This window comes from Sphaerodactylus townsendi, linkage group LG07 (assembly GCF_021028975.2).
Source record: "Sphaerodactylus townsendi isolate TG3544 linkage group LG07, MPM_Stown_v2.3, whole genome shotgun sequence".
Taxonomy (NCBI): Eukaryota; Metazoa; Chordata; class Lepidosauria; order Squamata; family Sphaerodactylidae; genus Sphaerodactylus; species Sphaerodactylus townsendi.
This window is the reverse complement of record NC_059431.1, coordinates 48,460,484-48,476,619: the sequence shown is the minus strand read 5'-3', so window position 1 is coordinate 48,476,619 and position 16,136 is coordinate 48,460,484. Positions and strand designations below refer to the sequence as shown.

Genomic DNA, 16,136 nt, shown 5'->3' with positions numbered 1-16,136 from the left:
TGTCTATGGATCGAGGCCTGTGGATCGGATTTCTACCCGTTCTCGTGTGGATTACAAACCTCAGATGCAACCTGTCATGGAGGGGGCGGGCTTGACCAACTTTCATGCGGCAACCCAGGAATCCATTGAACGATTCCTGGACTCGTATTTTGGTGATGCTCCCAAAGAACCACCGTGGCACAGCACTGGGGCCCGTCCAGAGGACACGGGGGCTCAACCTGGAATTGGGAGGGTATCCGTGCAGCTTCCCAATCGGACCCATCCCGGTCCGGGCGGCCGCACCTGAGGTGCCTCGAGGAGCCACCGGTGGCTTCACGGCGGCTACGGTGTCTCCGAGGAGCTGCAGCTTCCTGATGACGAAGAGTCTGAAGAAGAGCCTGCATTCCCAGCCGGACCGGTTTCCTCTCCCATCGAGAGAAGACTGGGATGAGGGAGTGGGGCGACTTCGCGATGCCCAAGCGGCATGGAACCGTGAGCGCCAGCTAGGGGAGGGGGGGCGGGCACCGTTGCAGCGAGAGCGCGAAACCCTGCAGAGGGACCGGGAACAGCAACGCAAAGAAGTCCAGCTCGGAGTTGGACCGTGCCAAACTGGCGCTCCAACGGCAATATGCCCAGAATCTGTCAGTCCATGATAAAGTCCTGGAACAGTCCAGACTGGATTTACCAACGGCAACGCAGCGTTCAGGCTCCTGGCGCACGCAAAGTGAACTCACTGAAGCCCTTAAACGGGACGAACTGCTTAAATTAGGGCGAGAAAAAGCTGCTTTGCATGCGCATCTCAAGATGCATTGACTCGTAAGGAGAGGGAGCTGGCTGCTTTGGAGAGGAACTAAGGAGGCAGCAGACCAGGGGGCCGCAAGTTGGAACCTATGCTGTTACTGATCATGCCGGTGCCAGGGGCCGCGTACCTGGGTCCCAAGCCACCCAAACGCCAGCGGCACCGCCAGCCTATTCCAGCCCTGTACAACAGCCGCCTGCCCAACCTGCTCAGCCAGCGCAACCACCTCCCCAGCAGGCGCCAAGAGCCGTCGAACGAGGACTACTTCGGCCCCGATACCAGCCCGTTTTGATGGGACCGCTTCCAAACTTCCCTACTTCATCTTGCAACTCAATGCCCACTTGGAAGACTATGATGATCTATACCGGTCTGAACGCGAAAAAAATACGGGACATCGGCTCAGTCCTAGATGGGGCGGCAGCCGACTGGTTCGTGACTGTTTTGGATTTGCAGGATGAGGACTCTCGCACAGTGCCCGCATTCCTCCAAGCTTTGAGAGCCAAGATCCAGGCGCCGAGAATGAAGCTATCCGCACCATCAAAACCATCCAGCAAGGCAACCGCCCGTTTGCAGAATTTGTCCGTGAATTTGGATGCGGCGGCTGCCGACTTCCTCCTGAGTGGCCTGAACGCATGAAATGCGAATACTTCTCCCGGATGCTGTGGATGGCAAGCTACGTGAAACGGTGTTTTAATTCCGGGTTCCTCGATACCGTACGGGTGGATCCAATTGGGGTCTCAAAGTGGCGTCGTTTGGAATGGTCGCTCGTCAAGGAGGCATGCGCCCGAAAACCACTACTGTGTCCACCAAGTCAGAGCCCAGCAGCTCCTAACAAAACCACCTCTGAACGCCGTCGCCGACTTGGGTTGTGTCTTTACTGCGGAGGGCCAGGTCATCTAGCCGCCAACTGTCCCAAGAAGCCAAAACCAACCGCTCCAGCTCGGCGTACTCCGTCTGCCAAACCACCACGCAGGTCAGGGCCGCCTCCCACTGGCTCGTCTAAAGCGGTGACCGAAGGCGACCCAGAGGAGGGGGAAGCGGCTGTCTGTCTTTCTTCAGCCCCCATGGACATGGGCCCGACTCCTGACGCGGTGAGTGAAGGCAGCGCTCCCGTTACTGTTCAAGCATTTCTGGCCAACCCGGCTAAACACACGCGCATTATAGCCTCGGCCCTTGTGGATTCCGGCTGCTCCCACTGCGTAATGCGGCCCCAGGTGGCAGAGGAGCTAGGTCTGGACCGAATTCCCCTGGCTAAGCCCATACCATTCACCCAAATGGACGGCAGCCCCTCGGAAGCGAAGGACCGGCCCAATTCAAAACACAGCCGGTTCTCCTCCGTTCGCCGACCATTGGGAGAAAATTAGTTTCATTTTGGCGCCAGTGGCTAAACCTCCATAGTTTTGGGCATGCCTTGGTTATTGTTACATGAACCAAAATTCATTTGGAAAGAAAGGATCCTAGAATTCACTGACCCTCCCTGCGGTGAACACATGAATTGGGAAGAAAACCCAGCGTCTCCTGACACTCCCCCCTCTCTGGCTTCCTCAGTGATTGCTCCCGATTCTATTGACATCCCACCTGCATATCAGGATCTAGCCAGAGTTTTTCAGGGAGCAGGAATGCGATCAATTGCCACCCCACAGAGACACTGGCTCAAAATTGTCATACAACCAGAGCAGCTGCCCAAGGGTAGAATCTACCGCATGAGTCCCAATGAGGAGAAGGAACCCGTGCTTTCTTAGACAAGAACCTTGCTTTCGCGGTTTCATACGGCGGGCTACCAAACACACACACGCTGCTCCCGTTTTGTTTGTCAAAAAGAAAGATGGGTCTTTACGGCTTTGCACAGATTATCCTGAGCTCAATACGGTCTGCCTGCTCAGTAAATATCCTTTGCCTTTGATCAAGGACCTTTTAGATGCACTCGGCAAAGGACGCATTTTTACTAAATTAGACTTGAGAGAAGCTTACTACAGAGTCAGAATTGCTGAAGGATATGAACACCTGACTGCGTTTAATACAAAGTTTGGACAGTTTGAATATTTAATAATGCCATTCGGGTTAAGTGGGGCCCCCGGAGCTTTCATGGCCCTTATCAACGAAGTTCTCCATGATTTACTGTACAAAGCGAGTTGTTGTATATTTAGATGGCGTTTTAATTTACTCGCAAACTATAGAAGAGCATGAAATATTGGTCCGAGATGTATTGAAACGCTTGCTTGACAACTCTCTTTGCCAAACTCTCCAAATGCTGTTTTCATCAGACCTCCATTGACTATTTGGGTTACGGATCGCCGAGGGCTTAAAAATGGATCCTGCTAAAATTGGCGCGAATCCTCCAATGGCCTGCCCCCACCAATCGCAAAGAACTCCAGTCGTTTCTTGGTTTTGCTAATTTCTATCGTGATTTTATACCCCAATTTGCTGAACTGACTCTCCCTCTCACAGACCTCTTACGCACTAAGGGTAAAGATTCACTGTCCGCCAAGCCGGGGGCCCCCCTTGTCTGGTCTGAGGAATGTCAAACAGCCTTTCAACTGTTAAAATCTCGTTTACCACCGAACCTATCCTAAAGCACCCCAACCCAGATCTCCCGTTTGTGGTTCACGTGGGCCTCGGACAAAGCACTTTCGGGGCAGCCCTGTTGCAGAAAAATAAAGATGGTAGACTGGTTCCGTGTGCTTATTTGTGTAAAAAATTCTCTGGTGCCGAACTTAACTGGACTGTGGGCGACAAGGAGCCTGCGGCCATCAAAGCAGCACTCTTCACTTGGCGGCACTGGCTGGAGGGGCTAAGCACCCTTTTCAAGTTTGGTGGGATCACAAAAACCTGGCAGCTCTTTCCACCCCTCAAGATGTCCGCCAAAACAACTTCGTTGGGCGATTTCTTTTCTCGTTTCTCTTTTACAGTCCATTTTTTCCCTGGGAAAACCAACAAACTGGCTGGCGGCTCTGGCCCTACCGAGGGTGGAGCTGCCTTACGAGACATTCCACGCACTGTTCTTTCCCCTCCCAGTTAGGGTTGGCTGTCACCCGATCTCAAACGTCCGCCTCCCCTCCACCCGTTCCCAGTCGTCTCTCCTTTCCTTGCGGTGGTGGAGGCGGGGCTGCATGAAACCTCCAGCGACTGAAGGGGACTCCCAATTCGCGTTTGGAGAATGGAGTTTGGCGGAGGGGGGAATGTTATCGATGCCTCCCTCCGCAAGCAAGTTCTTGAAGCTTTGCCACGATGCCGGTCGGCTGGACATTTTGGCTTTTGAAAACTCTGCACTTAGCCCGCCGGCAGTTCTGGTGGCGCGCAATGCGCAAAGACATTGAGGCTTACATTAAAAGGCTGCTCGGTTTGTGCAGAAGCCAAAACCATCCCAGGGGAAAGCCCATGGACTGTTGAAACCTCTCTCGGTAGCTTCCCGCCCTCGGGAAGTCATCTCCATGGATTTCATTACAGATTTGCCCGAAAGTCATGGCAACACGGTTTTATGGGTGGTGGTAGACTTATTCTCTAAGCAAGCCCATTTTATTCCATGTGCTTCCATCCCCTCCGCTCCTAAGTTGGCACGGCTGTTTATTCAACATGTTTACCGTCTCCATTCCGCCCCCGTTAAGGTGGTCTCCGACCGCGGCCCCCAATTCATCTCAAAGTTCTGGAAGCGTTTTTTGGGGTTGTTGGGAGCCGCCCGACGTCGCCGCGCCCTACGTTCAAAGTGGCGAGACGGAGAGAACGAACAGAACCCTAGAGCAGTATTTACGTTGTTACACCAACTACCACCAAGACAATTTGGTGCGAGCTTATTCCGTTCGCGAATGCCTACAACAATGCGGTTCATAGTAGCACAAAGAAAACCCCCCTTTGAAATTGTGTCTGGTACCGGCTCCTTCCCGCCGTTTACCACAACTACCCGCAGCAGCTTTGGACTGAGAATTGTCAACAATGGATTTCATCCTAGCGAGGGATGGGAAGTCGGTCCAGACCGCCTTACCCAGCAAGCAAAAGGACTCCCAAAACTGCAAAGGCCCGGACCAAGCTTACGCTCAGATTTCCCCTCTGCGTGTGGGCTCCTGGGTTTATTTATCTATAAAAAATCTCAGGGGAGTGCATAAATATTCCAAACAGCGAGAGATTTGTGGGACCTTTTCAGATTACTAAAGTGATTAATGATGTCACTGCCCGCTTAGGTACCTAACTCTCTTAGTAACATCCATCCCTGTCTTCCATTTCCAGCTTGCTCCAAAGGAGGCTCCCGCTTCCGATGCCTGCTTACGACCATGGAGGAGCCCCTCCGACTATTATTGATGGCCACAAGCACTCACGAAATTGGCGCTTTATCCTGGACTCTGCGCTTTAATAACGGCGCTTGCAATATTTAGTTTTTTGGGTGGGAGATTCCTCTGGGTAAAGTCAATGGGTTTATTCCGAAAACATGGAAGCGCCCACACTTATAGCTGCTTTCCGCAGCGCCTTTCCGCACAAACCTGGGGGAAGGGGTTTCTTTAGGGGAGGCAGAGTGTAAAGGATTCAATGGTGTTGATGGTGAAGTAACCTTGAGTGCATTCCACAGCCCGGGCGATGGGCCAGATGCATCGGCGAAGACTTTATCTTTGCGCGGGAGATGAAGCCTCTGTTCCCATGGGAAGCAGGAAGGGGGGATGGGGTGCCTGGTATTATAACCTGTGCTTCTGGCGGGAAGTGTCATTCCTGCCACTGCGTGTACTTGAGCTTTCTAAGATGTCTTAATAAATGGACTTTTACTCCCAAAGCCTTTTATTTCTGCGTCTATGGAATTCCTTACACCTTGTAAGGCTCCTGTGAGCTAAGGCTGCTGAATCTGGAAGGTGGGGCTTAACAGGGGTTAACAGAGTTCATCTCTTGTTCCTCTTTGTCCTAAGAGGTGGGGCTTTTGTCCTGAGAGGTGGGGCTTTAGTTCAGTCTCTGGAACCAGCAGCGCGCGACTAGCGGCGCGCGCAATTTTAATTTAATTTTTTTGTTTTTTAAATTAATAAGGACATATTTGACAGATAGTACGTGCAGATAGCTCCAGGGGAGCACTGACTAAAAGCTTAATATTTAAATATCTAAACAAATCAGATATGAAGGCAGAAAGCCAGCAGGGGGAGGGGGGCTTTCCAATGTTTTGCACTGAGTATCACATGTATGACTATCTGCCACTAGGACAGAAGTCGTGGGTGTGCCCTCGCTGCAATAAGCTCCTGGCACTCAAGGAACGTGTGCGTTCTCTTGAAGCGAAGGTGGCAGACCTGGAGAAGCTGAAAGAGGCAGAGAGGGTGACAGACGAGGCTTTCAGGGACTTAACAGCCGGGTCCCACTCCCAAGGTGACATCTCTTCAGATGTCATGGAGAATGAAGGTCTTGGGGACGGAGGGTGCCAGTCTGAGGTGGGGGAAGATGCTCCCTTAGATGGGATCCCTTCCTTAACTGGTGATCAGCTATCCTCTCACACTGAGGATACCCCTCGGGGAGGTGGGGGACTCCTTGTAGTGGGTGATTCGATCATTAGAAATGTAGAGAGTTGGGTTTGTGAGAGGCGTGATGACCGCATGGTGACTTGCCTGCCTGGTGCGAAGGTTGTGGATGTCACGCTTCGTCTAGATAGGCTTTTAGACAGTGCTGGGGTGGAGTCAGCAGTTGTGGTCCATATTGGCACCAACGACATTGGGAAATGTAGCCGGGAGGTTCTGGAAGCTAAATTTAGGCTGCTAGGAAACAGGTTGAAGTCCAGGACCTCCAAGGTGGCATTCTCAGAAATGCTACCCGTTCCACGCGCAGGGCGAGCTAGGCAAGCGGAGATACAGGGTCTCAATGCGTGGATGAGAAGATGGTGTAAGGCAGAGGGTTTCAGATTTGTCAGGAACTGGGGAACCTTTTGGGACAAGGCAAGCCTGTACAAACGGGACGGGCTTCATCTTAACCAAAGAGGAACCAGGCTGCTGGCGCTCAACATTAAAAAGGTGGCAGAACAGCTTTTAAACTGATCACTGGGGGAAAGCCGACAGCAGCTGAGGTGACTTCGGTTCGGAATACAGTATCTATGGGGATGCAGACAGAGAGGGAGGTTTTTCTAAATCAACCACATACAAGCATTTGACCTAAAATGGGGGAGCTAGAGTACAGAGTTTTGAAGGAGGACTTTGATATAGTGGGCATTACAGAGACATGGTGGAATGAGGAGAACCAGTGGGATGCTGTTATACCAGGCTACAGGCTCTATAGGAAGGATAGGACAGGGCGCATTGGGGGTGGAGTTGCCCTTTACATCAAAGAGAGCATAGTATCACATAAAATAGACAATGCAAGGGGAGCTGGTTCCCCTACAGAATCACTGTGGATATCAATACCAGGTGTGAAGGACAGTTTAATATTAGGAATATATTATCGTCCCCCAGACCAAAGTGCACAAGAGGATTCTGAGATGGAAAAAGAAATTAGAGAGGCCAACAAAACAAAAATGTAGTGGTAATGGGTGATTTTAACTATCCCCATATAAACTGGAAAAATGCATGTTCAGGTCATAGTAAGGAGAGAGCATTCCTGGATATGCTAAATGACTGTGGCTTAGAGCAGATGGTTGTGGAACCAACCAGGGGAGAGGTGATCCTAGATCTAATTCTATGTGGGACCCAGGACCTGGTGCAGGAAGTCAGTGTTGTTGAGCCGATAGGGAACAGCGACCACAATGCTGTCAGATTCAGTATCTCAGCATGCGAACAAGTGGCAACTACTAATGTAGTTACATTCGTCTTCAGAAAGGGAAATTTCTCAAAGATGAGGGGGATAGTGCGCAGGAAGCTGAAAGGGAAAATCAAGAGAGTCAAAACTGTCCAGGATGCTTGGAGGTTATTTAAAAACACAGTAATAAAACCTCAGCTGGAATGTGTTCCACAGGTTAGAAAAGGCAGCACCCAGTCCAAAAGAAAGCCACCATGGTTAACAAGAGAGGTTGAGGAAATAATCAGAAAAAAGAAAATGTCTTTTAGAAAATGGAAGTCCAGTTTGACTGATGAAGAATATGAGAGGGAACACAAATGGTGGCAAAAGAGAAGCAAGTTAGCTGTAAGGGAGGCAAAAAAGGATTATGAGGAATGCATGGCTGCGAACATCAAGACTAGCAACAAACAGTTCTTCAAGTACATCAAAAGTAGGAAGCCAGCAAGGGAAGCGGTAGGCCCGTTAGATGACAAAGGAACAAAGGGTGTGCTAAAAGATGGCAGGGAGATTGCAGAGAAGCTGAATGAATTCTTTGCATCTATCTTCACCCAAGAGGAGGTGAGGAACATTCCTGCACCTGAACCAAGCTTCTTAGGAGGCGAATCCGAGGAACTAGCGAAGATAGTGGTAGACAAGGAAGAAGTTCTGGCAGCCAATCCCCTGGCCCAGATTGCATTCACCCAAGAGTTCTTAAAGAGCTCAAGCATGAAATTGCTGATCTTCTCACTTTAATATGCAACTTATCCCTGAAATCTGCCTCCATCCCTGAAGACTGGAAGATGGCCAATATCACACCAATCTTTAAGAAAGGATTTAGGGGGGACCCGGGAAATTACAGGCCAGTCAGTTTGACATCTGTTCCTGCTAAATTAGTAGAATCTATCATTAAAGATAAAATTATAAAACATGTAGAAAAGCAAGACCTGCTGAGAAAGAGTCAGCATGGCTTTTGCAGAGGCAAATCCTGTCTTACAAACTTACTAGAGTTCTTTGAGGGTGTAAACAGGCATGTGGACAGGGGTGAACCGGTGGACATTGTCTACTTGGATTTCCAAAAGGCTTTTGACAAAGTTCCTCACCAGAGACTGCTGAGAAAACTCAGCAATGAAGGAATAAGAGGGGAAGTCCTCCTATGGATTAAAAACTGGTTGAGAAACAGGAAACAAAGAGTGGGTGTAAATGGGAAGTTCTCACAATGGAGAGATGTCGGGAGTGGTGTCCCCCAAGGATCCGTTTTGGGACCAGTGCTCTTTAACCTATTCATAAATGACCTGGAAGTAGGGGTGGGTAGCGTGGTGGCCAAGTTTGCAGATGATACCAAATTATGTAGGGTGGTGAGAACCACAAAGGATTGCTTAAGAGCTCCAAAGCGGACCTTGATAAATTAGGTGAGTGGGCTCCAGAGAATGGCAAATGCAGTTCAAATGTAGCCAAAATGCAAAGTGATGCACATAGGGGCAAAAAAAATCCAAACTTCACATTACACGCTTACAGTGGTCAGTGCTTTATCTTATAAGTCACAGACCAGGAAAGGGATTTAGGCGCCTTAGTTGATAGTTCCATGGGAATGGCTCAACTCCAATGCATAGCCAGCTGTAAAAAAAGGCAAACTCTATGCTGGGGATCATTAAGAAAAGGAATTGAGAATAAAACTGCAAAGGTATTGTCATGCACCTTGATAGAGTAAAGCAGTGAGTGCGAGCCGCGACTTTGAGTACTGTGTCCAGTTCCTGAGGGTCACGCGATCTCAAAAAAAGCGATATTATGAAGAGATAGAAAAAAGTGCAGAGAGAAGGGCAACAAGGATGATTGAGGGACTGGAGCACCTTCCCTATGAGGAGAGGCTGCAGCGTTTGGGACTCTTTAGTTTGGAGAGGAGGAGGCTGAGGGGGGATATGATTGAAGATCTACAAGAATTATGCATGGGGTAGAAAATGTTGACAGAGAAATTTTTCTCTCTTTCTCACAATACTAGAACCAGGGGGCATTCATTGAAAATGCTGGGGGGAAGAATTAGGACTAATAAAAGGAAACACTTCTTGCACTTAGAACGTGTGATTCTAGAATTGTTTTAGGAATGTGCCTGGCCACAGGAGGTGAGTGATGGCCACTAACCTGGATAGCTTTAAAAGGGGCTTGGACAGATTTATGGAGGAGAAGTCGATTTATGGCTACCAATCTTGATCCTCCTTGATCTGAGATTGCAAATGCCTTAACAGACCAGGTGATCGGGAGCCACAGCCGCAGAAGGCCATTGCGTTCACATCCTACATGTGAGCTCCCAAAAGCACCTGGTGGGCCACTGCGAGTAGCAGAGAGCTGGACTAGATGGACTTTGGTCTGATCCAGCTGGCTTGTTCTTATGTTCTAGTACAGAATACATATCCTAATTAGTCTGTATTACAGATTCTTTGAAATGTTTTGGTCATAAAGTATCTCACAAAATTGCTTGAGGTACAGTTTCCTTTGTGTGTGTATTTGTTTAATGTTGGTATGGCAAAATTAGATATAGAAATTTTCTTTTTGGTTTTTAATGTCTCATAATGGTCTCCACAATAATTTATATCCAAATTTTGGTGATGGTGGTATGTCATTGCATCTGCACAATTGAGAACTAAGAATATATATTAATGACATTTTTAAAAAACTGGGAAACTAAATCACTTTTTTGCCTTTCCAATTCTAGAAACTTGTGGATTTTTGTTTCTAAATTTACTGAATTTGATGCCAGAAAATTACACAAATTGTATAAACACGCAATTAAGAAACGTCAAGAAACTCAGGTAATGGTTTTATGTTTTCTATGCTCTTAATCTGGATTAATGGGTTGCAGCATATAAACAATTAACATTGGAAAATATTTCTAATAAATATTTAAATTCTAATAAAAATTTAAATAGTTATTAAACTCTCATTGAGCAAAATTTATTTTAAGTTGTATTGTTGCAAAATGAAAACTGAATAATTTCCATTTCTTTCAGCAGTACAATGACCAAAACAGCAGCAGTAGCATGAATACTCATTTGATAAGAAATCCTGGTAAGAAACTCTTGCAGATAGTGTGTTTGAAATGAAATAAATAATGAATTAAGCTTCCTTGAGCGTAGAAGAAAGGTGGGTAGAAATACATTAATAAATGAAATAGAGTGATCGTGTGTTTCATATAGAGATTATATGTAGTACTCTATTTCTACAAACCTGCATAAGTATATCTATAAGCCAAACCAGTATGCTGTCAAGGTATAATGGTGTTCTGGTGCTTTTAGTGCAAAGAAACAATAGTTGAAGCAACATGTTTCAGACATATCTGGTAGTTTTTCAATAGTTTTTCAATAATTAAGAATGCATACAAATACAGTAATGAAGGACAACCTGCAGTAGTTCATTGGCAGTCAGCAGAACTTGTTTGCAAATCAATATGGAGCAATTTCAGATAGCAAGTTGAACTGCTTTCAGATTCATCTTAGAGCGTGTGAGAAAAGCAAATGTTCTCCCATCAGTTAAAAAAAAAGTATTCCAGGATTACATCTCCTGCTTACTCCACAGGTGGTATTCATACAGATTTCTTCACAAGGCTTCCACAACTGGGGGGAGGTGGACCTCAGTCCTCTCCTGGACTGGTTTTCAGCTGGAAAAGCTTCAACAGTTCTCCATTTAGTTTCTGTCTCTTCCCCCTTGATAGCAGCAGTAGAGAAAAATAAACTATTTCTGCTCCTGTTTGGGAGTGTTTTGCTGCTGCAGTGCTTGAACTCAAGCCACATCTGGAGCTCTGAGTGGCCACACAGACCTCCCAGGGCCAGTGACAAGCCAGTGTGGGGACGGCTAGCAACCTTCTTTCTGCTGCCACTCCTCTCTCCCCTGTTAAAGGCCCCATAGGGATGGAGAACATGCGGCCCCATGTCGAAGCTCCAGCAGTGATTGAGCCCAATGAGGGAGCCTTCACCAGCAGTCTGGCCTCCCTCCTAGTAACCGTAAAGACCTTGAGGTTTGGCAAGTATCAGCTCCTCAAGGGCAACTCTCCCTCCTTCCGCCCTATTCCCATGAAAATGGATGGCAAACAGGAAAACAATGGGGGAGGCAGCTTTCTAGGCATTCTTCTTTCAGGAGAGATTTCTTCTACCCTTCTGCATCAATAATACTCAGTGGGGGCTTCCCTTCAACTGGAAATTTTTGGATTACCCAAAAAGTGATAAAGGATGTGCAGCAAGGGTTGCTGCTCAAAATAAAAGGCAGGGGGAGGGTACCTCATATACAAAGAAGAAATTTCTTCTTCCCTGATCCCTTCTCCCTGGATGATGCATAAAAGGACATTAAGAGCCACTGGAGCCTGCATCTCAGATTCCAGGGACTCTTCCATTCTTTCGTAGCCTCATTCACAATACTCTTACTTGTGGGAAAATCTCTTATCACTTTGGTAATTCAAACGATAGTATCCCACTTTTCTATGTATAGGTTGAACAGTGAGGAAAACTGACCGATTGATTCTTTTGAAATGTAGCATTGGAAGATAATTTTACCGATACTGTGGATTGCCAAAAAGATAAATAAGTGGGTTCTAGATCAAATCAAGCCTGAACTCTCCATAGAAGCTACAATGATTAAACATGACATGACAAGACTGACGGGAAAAGATGCCAGGAAAAGTTGAAGGCAGCTGGAAAAGGAAAACTCAATATGAGATGGATTGACTCAATGAAGCAAATCAGTTAACGGCAGAATGTTTTGGGGGTCATTAATTCATAGGTCACCCACCATAAGTCAGAAGCAACTTGATGGCATTTAATACACATTTTATTACTGAAATCTTGACATTTGGGTAGGATTTTTTTTAACCTTTTAGCAAATTTTGTCCTATCTCTTTACACTGAAAATCTCATCCCCCACTACTGTTTTTTGTTATGAAGTTGTCTGATTATTCTTGCTCCTTTCAGTATATTGCAATATTGAAAATTAGACCATTCAGTTAACAAAATGTCATATTTATTTTTTTAAAGATACTAGTCCTTTATGCTGTCCAAATGTCTGCAGTGAACAAACCTTTATTTTTATGCATGTAGATGTGGAACGTCTGAAAGAAAACACGAATCATGATGATAGCAGCAGAGATAGTTATTCCTCCGACAGACACTTACCACAGTATCATGATCATCACAAAGACAGACTTCATGGAGATGCCTATAAAAAAAGTGACTCTAGGAAAAGACCATATTCTGCCTTTAGCAATGGAAAAGATCATAGGGATTGGGATCACTACAAACAGGATAATCGGTGAGTTCACTGTCATTCTCTGTGCATCAGTCCTTACCCTATAACCCCTGTCCAACATTTCTTCTTAATAAGATGTAATTGATTTTGAGTTAATAAAACATTGGCCTTAAGAAGGGCAGCATAAAAGAAATGTATTATATTATTTATTCCAGACCCACCACAAAGACCATGTTGACTTTGGAACATACTGGTGACTAGATTAGGGGTGTTAAAAAAATTCTGAAGCTGTGTTAGGCTTTCAGCTTAGCTTCAGCCATTGATATTAGATCATGAACATAACCATAAGCTATTTCACTCAATTTTAAGTCTGTTGGAATCAGTGTGCATAGAAGGGGTAATTCTGCTTAGGATTTTATTTATTTTTTTATTTATTATTAGTTTTATATACTGCCCTCCCCCTGAGGGCTCAGGGCGGTTCACAACAGGTTAAAACATACATTAAAACATAATTTAAATACCAATTACATAAAAACAGAATCCATTTAAAAATGTGGACGGCGTCTGGCTACCCCCCTCCCCCCCTCGTGCCCACGGGAGGCCAGATGACACGGTAGATGTATTTTTAACCAGGCTGGCCAAACGCCTGGCGGAACAGGTCCGTTTTGCAGGCCCTGCGGAAACTCTGTAAGTCCCGCAGGGCCCTGATCTCCCTAGGGAGCCTGTTCCACCAGGGCTGAAAAGGCTTTGCCCCTCATCGAGGCCAGCCTGATCATTTTTGGGCCAGGGATCACAAGTAGGTCCTCCTCCGAGAAGCGGAGGGGCCTACCGGGGCAATATGGGGAAAGGCGGTCCCTCAGGTATGCAGGTCCGAGACCACGAATGGCTTTGAAGGTCAAAACCAACACTTTAAACATAATCCAGAACTCAATCATGCACTATAGATAATGGAATAGTAGTATTGTGATGAACGCACAGCCCAGGTCAAGCCCTCAAATGGTATGTCCAATCATTCAGGTAATAAGAATAACAGTTGTATAATAGAAGATCAGTATAAGGACAGTTAGGCATGGTCCTTACAAGTCAAAGCAAGAAATCTGTGCTTTTTACAGTGCCCCAGAGTGACTAGCAGAAGCCCAGAATATGTATTTAAATTCCATTTCTGGAAGGTATTACCATTTTTTCTTTCCTCAAATGACATAGTCTTACTTTTTAAGGAACAATATAAATTATTTGAAAATTAAATTAATTTTGGTGCAGTTCTTATGAAATACTGTTTTAAGTTTGCTTTTGCTATTATTGTTCTTTTATATTTTAGATACTACAGTGATGGTAAACACAGAAAGCTGGATGACCACAGGAACAGAGATCACAGGTCTAATCTGGAAGGAAGTTTAAAAGACAGTCGAACCCATTCAGATCATCGGATACACTTAGATCATCGGTCCAGTTCAGACTACAGTCATCATAAATCTTCAAGAGACTATAGATATCATTCAGACTGGCAAATGGACCACAGAGCTTCTAGTAGTGGCCCCAGATCGCCACTAGATCAAAGATCTTATGATTCAAGATCTCCCTTAGGACATAGATCTCCTTTTGAACATTCAACAGATCACAAAAGTACACCTGAACACATGTGGAATAGCAGGAAAACATAGCAAAAACTAACATTTCTGGACTTTTTTTTTAGCCATACACAATAAATTAACACGATTGCCTTACGTGACTTGAAAGACATGGACCGGATGTGCTATCAGTAGCAGTATTGTTACTACTTTCCAGTATGCTAGTTCTGTTATCCCAACAGAAGAAGAAATATTTTTATATTTAAAGTTTTAATGCTGCACTGTGCTGCAAATGTTGCTGCACATTTTTTAAAAAAGAATTTAAAGATGTTTACTTTTTACAGGGACCTCAACACTGCCCCATTCAGACTGGATCTTAATCTGAACTCTTGTCAAAGTGGTTTTATCTTGAATGCAAGTTAAATTATGTTTATAGATGAGCATTCATGTATTAACCCTGTGATCATATATCAGGAAGGAATCAAGAGGATTTTAAAAAAGACTCAAGGACTTTGTTAATTTTCCAAAGCTACTTGTTTACATTATACACTGCAACCACCTTGCCGCTTCTCATCACAAGCTTGACTATTTAAATTCTGTTCCTAGATAATTGTAAAATAGCCAGGCGTTCTCCACTTTGATCAGTTGTAATGCCTTTTTACGAAATGGCTGTAAATTATTGTAAATTAATTAAATGCATTTTCCCCTCAGACATTTCTAACTTGACTGCCTTGATCAAAGTTAAAAAACTACTATTTTTAAAATAACTGATGGATGTGGTGCTCATATCATAAAATGGAACTTCTTTGCCCTTTCCGTTAGCAATTTTTTATTTATTTTAAACTGAATTATTAATAAACTGAAATTATGGTCCTGTGAAGTATTAGACTATATAATACGGTGTTATATTTTAAAAATTACATTGTTTTGTTCCTATTAAAGTTTAGTAACACAAACAGGTCTTGTTAAATTAACATGGATTTAAAGGTTTCCACATGCACAGTGATATCTCTTCATGGAGCCACAAATTTTAGCAAATGAAGTAAACTTTTAAAAGTTAAAATTATTTTAGGCTTTCTGCTAATTCCCCAAGATTACTTACAAAAGGTTCAGTACTGAATGTCAATGTAAAATGTTCCATAAATGGAGGGCCACAGTTCATTTATATATGTTACTCCTGCATCACAATTTGAACTGTCTTCTCTGAATATTTAAAATAATGTATGGGTACAATAGTGGTTTTCAAGTAAAATGAGGCCCTTGAAGAAAAATGAAAAATTCAGGTGGGAAAAAACCTTTTTCTGTTTTTGTCCAAGACTTTTAAAAGATGAATAGAAAAATCTCAAATTGAACTACCGCAGGGGTGGGCAATTATTTTTTCCATGGGGCCGCATAAGAAACAGAAAATATTGTGGAGGGCCGGGCCAAAAGGCAGGGGGGCGAGGCACTTTTGAAAGCCCCGCAGAAGCCGGCAGCCAAGGCAACCGGCTTCTGCGGGGCTTTCAAAGGCGCCTTGCTCCCCAGCACGGCAGGGGGGGCAGTCACGGTCATCCGGCGGGCCGCATGTGGCCCATGGGCCGTATAATGCCCAGGTCTGAACTACCGTATATACTCGGATATAAGTCGAATTTTTCAGCACATTTTTGTGCTGAAAAAGCCCCCCTTGACTTATACGCAAGTCAGCTGTATTTTAAAAAATATTTTAGGGTTTTTACTTTGTTGGCCGTCAGGGGGTGCAGCTTTTAGGCTAGCAGCACCGAAATTTCAGGGTATCATCAAGTTACACTACTGATGATACCACCCAGGTTTGGTGAAGTTTGGTTCAGGGAGTCCAAAGTTATGGCCAATGTGGCAGCCAATGT

At 45.3% G+C, this 16,136-nt stretch overlaps 1 protein-coding gene across 2 annotated transcripts in view; it reads left to right on the top strand.

Annotated features, from left to right (window-relative positions):
• The window catches only part of CHD1 (chromodomain helicase DNA binding protein 1), an 85,657-nt gene extending 70,673 nt beyond the window's left edge, over positions 1-14,984 (top strand). Inside the window, exons 34-37 of one of the 2 annotated variants that reach the window (XM_048502938.1) lie at positions 10,188-10,284; positions 10,486-10,540; positions 12,559-12,769; positions 14,025-14,984. In XM_048502938.1, coding sequence (XP_048358895.1) covers positions 10,188-10,284; positions 10,486-10,540; positions 12,559-12,769; positions 14,025-14,367 — 706 coding nt within the window. In that variant the 3' untranslated portion in view covers positions 14,368-14,984. Of the gene's footprint in view, positions 1-10,187; positions 10,285-10,482; positions 10,541-12,558; positions 12,770-14,024 lie in introns of both variants that reach the window. The other variant, XM_048502937.1, reaches the window with a different exon arrangement.
• Positions 14,985-16,136: the final 1,152 nt, after the last annotated feature.